Source organism: Lactuca sativa, chromosome 1, assembly GCF_002870075.4.
Source record: "Lactuca sativa cultivar Salinas chromosome 1, Lsat_Salinas_v11, whole genome shotgun sequence".
NCBI classification, from domain to species: Eukaryota; Viridiplantae; Streptophyta; class Magnoliopsida; order Asterales; family Asteraceae; genus Lactuca; species Lactuca sativa.
In genome coordinates this window covers 39,213,386-39,221,924 of record NC_056623.2, presented here as the reverse complement: position 1 = coordinate 39,221,924, position 8,539 = coordinate 39,213,386, and the positions used below count along the sequence as shown (strand labels likewise).

The 8,539-nt window shown below is 33.4% G+C and overlaps 1 protein-coding gene across 8 annotated transcripts; it reads left to right on the top strand.

Annotated features, from left to right (window-relative positions):
* The first annotated feature begins 857 nt into the window (after positions 1–857).
* Positions 858–4,599, top strand: LOC111910159 (uncharacterized). Of its 8 annotated transcripts, none has more exons than XR_008231161.1 (6): positions 858–1,584; positions 2,359–2,427; positions 2,567–2,633; positions 3,419–3,479; positions 3,566–3,859; positions 3,950–4,599. XR_008231161.1 is itself a non-coding variant. In XM_042900147.2 (6 exons), the coding sequence occupies exons 1-6, from the start codon at positions 1,473–1,475 to the stop codon at positions 3,997–3,999; spliced, it is 528 nt and encodes a 175-aa protein (XP_042756081.1). In that variant the 5' UTR covers positions 858–1,472; the 3' UTR covers positions 4,000–4,599. The 8 variants fall into 8 exon arrangements, 4 of the variants coding, with proteins under 4 accessions (XP_042756081.1, XP_052625700.1, XP_023761704.1 ...); XR_008231162.1 differs by having other exon boundaries at positions 2,567–2,656; positions 3,566–3,683; XR_008231160.1 differs by having other exon boundaries at positions 2,567–2,656.
* Positions 4,600–8,539: the final 3,940 nt, after the last annotated feature.

Genomic DNA, 8,539 nt, shown 5'->3' with positions numbered 1-8,539 from the left:
AGTGAGGAGATACATATATGTGGGGTCTATTAATTTTTTTAAATATGTAAAAAATAAATACATAAATAAGAAAATTAATTAAAAAATAAATTAATAAGAGCACAATAGTCTTTTTAGGTAAGATAGAGACCAAACGCACAACAAAAATAAACAGTATGGACCAGAAAATTAAATTTCTCAAATGTGGTTTGAGGTTTATGGTGAGGATATACAGATATGTGGGGTCGATTAATTTTTTTAAATATATAAAAAATAATTACATAAATAGGAAAATTAATTAAAAAATAAAATAGTCTTTTTAGCTAAGACAAGGACCAAACGCATAACAAAAATAAACAGTATGGACCATCCGAGTTAAAAAATAAGTTAGGGACCAAAAACACAAATTCTAGCAAACCATAAGGACCAATTGTGTAATTTATTTTTACTTTTCGTTTTGTTCATATTTGGATAACTATTTTTTTTATACATTGAAAACGTTCATATCTAGGATTTAACATGCTATAGCAGATCATAATTGTTATATGTGAACAATTCCAACAAGTTTGTTACCTAGATGTGTACAAAAAAAAGATAGTTATCCGGATATGAACATACCGAAAAGTTAATTATCTTAATAAGTCATTTTCCCTCAGACTAAATATTATATTATTGATGACATTTAATTTGACTTAAGCGGTTAACGTCGAACTAAAAATAATAAATAAAAATCCAAAAAGCAATTGAATGTCATTAGTCTATTTAAATTTTATGGTTGATAGTTGGATCTTTGATTAAAATGTCAGTTTACAATTTAAATATATTTAGTTTTTTATTTCTTAGTTTTTATTATTTATATATATACTAATTTAGAAAGACACGATGAACAGGATTTGTTTCCTATTGGAGCACTTTTAAATTTTCTTTTTTGTTTTTTTCTTTTTCTTTTGGCAGTCAACCTTACTGTTCAAAGTGTACACTAGTCCTTCTTCTTTACCACTCCACGTTGATCAGTTTAGTCTCTACACGTAACCATCCACCGCCTCAAATGTCTCAACTTTCACCTTCCTATATTTCACATTTACTCTTCATCTTCTCTCATATGTATCACCACCCACCACCGCGTGACGTATCACACCTCCATTACAATCGATTCAGATGCATTAATGGGAATATTGATCGACGGCTCCATTACAATCGATTCAGATGCTTCTCCCCCCCCCCCCCCCCATCCGCGTGTAGCCATCGCCGTTGACTTCTGATAAAAATATGACCTTTCTTACCCATCACCGTCTCTCTCCCAGATTAGTAGACTAATATCACCGGTTTTGTTCTTCACAGTTGAGACCCAAAACGCTTCCACCACCACCGCCTTATATGCCGCTGCTCACCACCACCATATACGCGTATACAAACATGACTGCAGTCGATCTTCTCCACCGATTCACTCCGCTGCTTCTGCACAATCTTCAACCTCCTCTGTTTGTAAACCGATGAAGCTTCCAACTTGGATTGGAGGTCGTCGTCCTATCCTTATGTCGACTAGGCCTCCTCCTTTTGACGCCAATCTGTCCGGAGATATGATCAGTATAAATGGGTGGCAAGGTTAGTTTTGGATTTTCTATTATTCTCTTCTTTTATCGATGTCTTCTTTCTAAGCAAGAAACACAGTCTCCTTCGACTTCAAAACCCTTGAAAACCCCCCTTCTTATTTTATGGAGTGAGAAATTGCTAAAGAGAGAAGGTATGATGGACGTTTCAGCCACGGGCGGTAGTTCAAGAGAACTTTCGCCGGAGGAAGAGATGCTGATCATACATTCCACTTCAATGGCAGCCGAACCTCTAACCAAAGTAGGCAATACGTTTTGCTTAATTAGTAGAAGATAAGACCGATATTTTTTTTATCTCTTTCAATCGCGTATCTATATCTGTCGAGACGATGATTGAATTTGTTGGTCATTTTAGTAGAATGTAGCGACTTCATAAAGAATTAGGGGTGTGGTTTCATTTAAGGGGGTGCTTCGAGAAAAGGAAGGCTGATGTCTGTCGATTTTGAGGTTCCTGCAGTTAATCTGATAACTATCATCTAGAATTATGGTTTAATTAGATGTTGAATTTTGGTATGAGTAAGAGTTAGTGCAAACTAGACAGTCTTCGGAAGCTGATCTATCATCTATGCACGATTTTCCACTTCAACATTGGTTTGGTTGAAATTATTTTCTTTTTTGGGCATAATGCATTGCTTGTATAAACGATTAGGGTTTTAGTATCCAGTTTACATGGGTGTGACGATAAAGGCAGTCCAAAGTTTTTTTAATTCAAGCTCCATACAGTTAACTCCATAGTTGTTATGTTCACTTAGTATCCTTCTTAATATAGGGAAAAGGAGGTCATGAGGTGGGGTTGCTACTTTGGAATTCAAGAGACGCAATCTTTTCATTGTTTGAGGTATGCTTAACCTCATAAAACAATGTGTATCGATCATACAAATCAATTTGACATTAATTTAAAGCTATACAACATTAATAAACATTACTTAATAGAATTGGACAAGAGAAGGCTCTCTATAATTCTTTCCCATTTTCAGGAACTTTTGTGGGTATACAAGTTGGTGTCGCCTCTTAAGCTTGGTATGGCGGAAGCTACAAGAGTTTGTAATGCACTTGCCTTGGTTCAAGTAACTATTACTGAATATTAATTTCTTTTCCTATTGAAATATATTTTTTTTCAATTCTCCTTCTACTCTACAATGTGTATGTGTGTTTGTAAATTGTATTTGGTCTACTGATCTCTGGATGAAAAAACTACGAATTTGTATTGGTTGATTGGAAACGTTTAATTTTATGGGTTTTGTGTTGTAGGCGTTGCCGAATTAGCAACCGAATTAGCAACCCATCGATTACCCGACTTTTTGGGGTTAGGGTTACTGTTTATACAGCTTATATGTGAAAGATACATTTAGGACATAAATACCCCTGTAGTGGTTCTTAATAAATAAAACGTTTGAACCTTAGAAATAATGAAAAAAACCACTGTGCTTGAAAAAATAAAATAAGCCACTAATCTTGTGTGTTAGAATGTATTTGCATTTGCTATACAAATAATGAAATAAACCAATGTTCTTGCAAAAAAGAAACTTAAACCGCATTATATTTGAGGAAGGAACAGTTTTAACAGTTGTTGCATGTATTATGTTACTTCTAGGACATTTTCTAGGTCTTTATCACCTCGCACATTGTTTTCCAAGTTTTATTTTCGACTGATGGTTAATTTTCCATAAAGAGTTGATACGCATTGTGTTTACATACAATTCCAAGTTAGAAATGAATTTAAATCTCTATCAAACTGACATCTAGGTCACAAAGAGTACTCTCTCTATAGCAGTAGATGCTTTTTTCTGTTTCCATGACCCTAAATAGTCATTGTTTGAATTGTGTAGGAAAAACCACCTGCGTGAAAAAACAGTTAACTGGAGATTTTGAGAAGAAATATAAACCTAAGTAATTATAAAACTGCATTCTCCTATCTACCAAAGTCTTTCATTTCGACTCTTATAATTAATAAATTTCTTTTTTCGTTCATATAGAGACCATTGGTGTTGAAGTTCACCCTCTGGATTTCTTCACTAACTGTGGAAAGATTCAATTTTACTGAAGGGACACAGCCGGACAGGAGATATTTGGTGGTCTTCATGATGGTTATTAGTAAGTATCTAATCTGCCATTGTTTATTTATATCAAATGTCTAAAATGCCCTTTATTAACAATGACAATAAGCATATTTACTGACCTATTTGAATGATGTTCAACATTCATGGTCAATATGGCATCATCATGTTTGATGTAACTGCAAGGTTGACTTACAAGAATGTTCCCACATGGTATCATGATCTTTGCCAGTTAGTTTTGTGATATTTTTTTATCATGAATCTTTATTGTTTCTTGATGTATTTTTATATGGATTTTTATAGTGTTTGTGCGAACATCCCAATTGTGGTATGTGGAGACAAAGTTGATGTGAAGAATCGTCAAGTGAAAGCAAAACAACTTAGTTTTCATAGAAAGAAGAACTTGCAATATTATGAAATCTCAGCCAAGATTAATTACAACGTTGAGAAGCATTTCCTTCATCTTTCCAGGAAGTTGCTGGGTAATGCATCAAGGAACGAGTAGAGTACAACACCAAGAAAGGTGAAGATCCTCTCTCCTCAGCCCAAAAAGGACGGCGGAGGTGGTGGTGATAAGAAGCCCAATGAAAAGCCACCGGAGAAAAAACCTTGAAGAAAAAACCTGTCGATGACAAAAAACCAAAAGAGATGCTGCAATTAATTAATGGAAATGTTGGGTTATGAGTTTATTCCATTAAATTAATGATTTATCAAAACTTATATTGTATTTGATTGTTTTTTTTTTTTTGGCGGTGGCTGCTATATAGCCTCAACAAAGCACGGTGGTTCTTAAGATTCCGCTCCACTTTTACTCTAGACCAATTTCATTCAAGTATATCTTTCCAGTTTGCTATAAACGGCTTGTGTGTCTCGTCCAAAACAGAGTTACAACCTATTGCCATGTTTGTCATCTACAAATAATAAGTTCTAATCCCGCAACGCGGGTTCCTTCACTAGTTGTCTATTATTTTAGAGCAAGTTACTTATCATTTTGTGTTCATGTATGTTTTTTATGTTATTTTATTTTCTAATTTTAAATAAAAAAAAATTATCATTAATCTAGACAAATTTATCAATGTTTTCTATTTTTTTTAAACATTATATTTCATTATACAACATGATCATTTTATCATTAATCTAGACAAATGGAACATTATTCAGATCTTCAAACTATTATATAATATTATATAGTTATTGGACAAAACATCTAACTATCTTTTAAAATAACTATTTACAAATAGATGATTAATATTATACTTTTTAAAGTTTTGAATGTTGTTTTATTTTGTAACCGTCTAGTACACTGATTATACATAGTAACATATGATGAATCGTCAGGGCCATTTATTTCACAATAGTGTAAAAGCTCTTTTCAATTTCGATCGTCCTCTACCATTTTGTAGTTTAACATTTCGTGTGATTTCAATTCTTTAAGCTTTTTCTCTCTCAAAAAAAACTTGGAAAACGAATGAGTTAAAAATAAATTTCCTTTTTATCCCAGTATTGATAAAATATACATTTAAATAAATGTGAAAATCAAAATGACTTTAACCATCCTCGTTCAAAGGAAGTCATGAATATCTACCATCCAATTGATATATATTATGAGGGTAAATGTCATTATAGTCCAATCAACTATTGTTAGTTATCTGATTTGGTCATTAAAATATTTTTTTGCGTAATATGTCATTAAACTTACAACTTACATATGTATTAAGTCACTTTCGTTAGTTTTTAACATATCATCCGTTAACTGGTTATTATAAATTACACGAATGATCTCTATGATTTCAATTTCTTTCGTGGCTAGTACCACACTAGCATAGTTCACCACCGACATCACCAACGTTCAATTCCGACAACCACCACCCTTCACTTCGGGCAACTCCGTTAAATATTATTCTAACATACGATCACTAACCAAAAAAATCTCAATCGATTTTATTTTTTATAAAAAAATAATTTCAACAAGTTTCAATTTTAAAGAGTGTATTTAAAATTATGTGAATGGTCCTTGTGGTTTGGGGTAATCTGCATGCTTGGTCGTTAATTCTGTTTTTTAACTCGGATGGTCCCTAAAATGTAATTTTTTTCCGCATTTGGTCCCTGCCAGACCTAAAAAGACTATTTTGCCCTTTTTATTTCTTTTTTAATTATTTAATTATTTATTTCTTATTTGTTATTGAAAAATATTATTAAAAACAATCAGATCTCACCCTTTACCTTGACCCTTCCCACCCATCGTCCTTAATCATCACCATCGGATAATTTCTTCCAAAAACAATTGGCTACCACCACTACATACTCCTTCTTCCCTCATCCCCACCCCTACCATCGTTGGAACCCCCCCCCCCCTCTTCTTTACTTTTTCCGGAAAGCTCTCAACCACTTCCTTACCATTTCACGTCGGACATCAATTTCTCTCGTCGGAAAGCCTAACAGCCTCTCCAGCATCGACACCATCACCTTTGTCACCCTTGATCGAGAAGAAGGGGTGATATCGGAGCTTAGGGCTCCACACCACTGCTCAATCCCTACATCAGAGGATGTGTTAGTGACCTTCCAATATTTCTTGGACCACCGTCGACCTCTGGAAAAACGTTGGTGGTTTAGGGTTCCATAATTACTGCAGATGCTGCCCCATGAACCGATCCATTTGTTTCCTTTCCATTTATTTCCTTACTATTCTTGATGTGTATTATGATCGAATGAAACTAAAGACGGAGCCCTAAAATCACAGGATTAAAGATATGTCTCCTTACTCTCTTGGTGATTTGGGTATATTAGAATATGAAGCATTTGGTTTATGATTTGTGATTCATTTTTTCATCAGGTTGGTGATTCAACTTGCAAACTCGAATTTCAAGTACTAGAGTGTACCCCTATAATCGATGTTCTTCATCTTCACAAACATCGATCGTTGTTTTCGAGACCAGGGTCGATTTCTAGGATTCATCATCGGTTAAATTTAAAACATTTCAATTTTTGTGGTCATAGTATGCTTTTGATTTCAATTTCCATTTTCATTTATGGGTTTAGATGGAAAAAACTCAATTTATGGGTTTCATTTGGATTGTATTTGTGAGTTTTTCTTGGGTTGTAGATTGGATTTTTGTTTTGGATTTGAGTTGTTGCTTTGATTTTAGATGTATTTCATATTTATGGTTGAAAATTAGGTAGTTTGTGTTGACTTTATGGTGATTTCTTTGGTATCGGATATGTGGCCGGAGATGGCGACCACTGGTGTCGGGAAACTAGATAGCCCTCCTCCATTATGAAGGGACGAAGAATAAGTTGGGATGGGTCCATTAAAAACAATTATTAATAATTTATTTTATTTACTAATAGTTGAAGTAATAAAAAAATATTAACAAAATAAAAATATATCATCAAGGGCAAAATAGACTTTTTAGGTCTGACAGGGACCAAAAGCACAACAAATTACATTTTAGGGACCTTCCTAGTTTCCGAGTTAAGAAAAAAATTATGTACCAAGCGTGAAAATTACCCCATTCCACAAGGACCATTCGTGTAATTTACTAAAAAAAATATACGTTTAGAATCAACATTGAATGAAAGTTAACAATGTCTATTTGCTAAATAAGAAATTAATTACCAATAAGATATTTGTGAGTTAATTTTTTCTTACAGAGAATGCATCAATAATCCTTACCTTCACAAAGTATATACATGACATGTTTATTTAAATTGGATTATCCGAATGAAATTATTACACTATGTAACACTAAATGCAGTTCACTAACTACCAATATATACATTTTTATTTGCGACGAGAGTCCCATATTAAAAACCGATCATTCTTAATGCAGCTATTTCACCAAATAATATTAAATGCAGTTTGCAAATTTCTACGATAACCCTTTTAGTGATCTAGTATATTTTTGGTCGATTTAAAGGATTTAAGTGGTTGGAGTTTCTACCAAATCTATTATATTTTTACTTAAAATCGACCAGTAAACTAAACTCTAAATCTAAAATCCTGGGGGTTGCCGGAAGTGAACGATGGTGGGTGCCGGAAGTGAACGATGGTGGTGCAGGTAATGAACGATGCTGGTAAAGGACCAACCACAACGAAGTTGAAACCATATGGACCATTCTTGTAAATTATAATAACCGGTTAACGGAAGATCTGTTAAAAACTAACGAAAATGACTTAATAGACATGTAAGTTATAAGTTTACTGACCTATTGAGAAAAAAAATATTTTCACAATCAAATCAGATAAATAACATAGTTGATTGGGGTACGACATGTAATTGTTAAATCTTCTTCTTATCTTGTTATATTCGCACCAAAATAAAGGATATGGGTTCATTTTACATATTGATCGTAATCATTATTTTGGATGGAAACAATAGCCCCACCCTGAATTACCCAATAGAATCCCATGTTGATTGAATCATTGAATGAGGCCAATTAATGGGCCCTGTGACATGTTTTATCTGGACTTGCAAAACCATACACCAAGTAAAAGTTAAACCTAGAAAAAGAAAGGTGCTTTTTCAGGAGGCAAACTATATGTATGTGTTTTTTCATGTTTCATGTTATTACTAATGCCATTACAAAAGCTGCCATTCTTTACCATTATTATTCTTTGGTCCCAGGTTAGGGTAAAAGAATAACTTTAGCTTTTTATCGTTAATAAACAGGGTTTTTTTTCTTCTTTTTTGCTTCTGATTGATTCCTGTTGATGGATAGATCCAAACAAATGTTGGTTTTAAGGCTGCCTTTTGTTATATCATATATGGGAGAAGGTCAAACCAAACAAGTTTTCTAGGATTAATTTCGATGATGAAAATAAGATATTCATGTCTTTTGCATAAGTGATGCCCACCTGTTTTTTTATGTAATATTTCTTTTTTAGATGTCATT

What these genes read in the sequence shown, in the direction of transcription:
- LOC111910159 (XM_042900146.2), top strand. Translation starts at nt 1,573, where the DNA reads ATGGGTGGCAAGGTTAGTTTTGGATTTTCTATTATTCTCTTCTTTTAT. An exon ending in CAGCCGAACCTCTAACCAAA is followed by an intron (nt 1,831 to 2,358) that starts GTAGGCAATACG and finishes TTCTTAATATAG; the next exon opens with GGAAAAGGAGGTCATGAGGT. An exon ending in ATGCACTTGCCTTGGTTCAA is followed by an intron (nt 2,657 to 3,565) that starts GTAACTATTACT and finishes TCGTTCATATAG; the next exon opens with AGACCATTGGTGTTGAAGTT.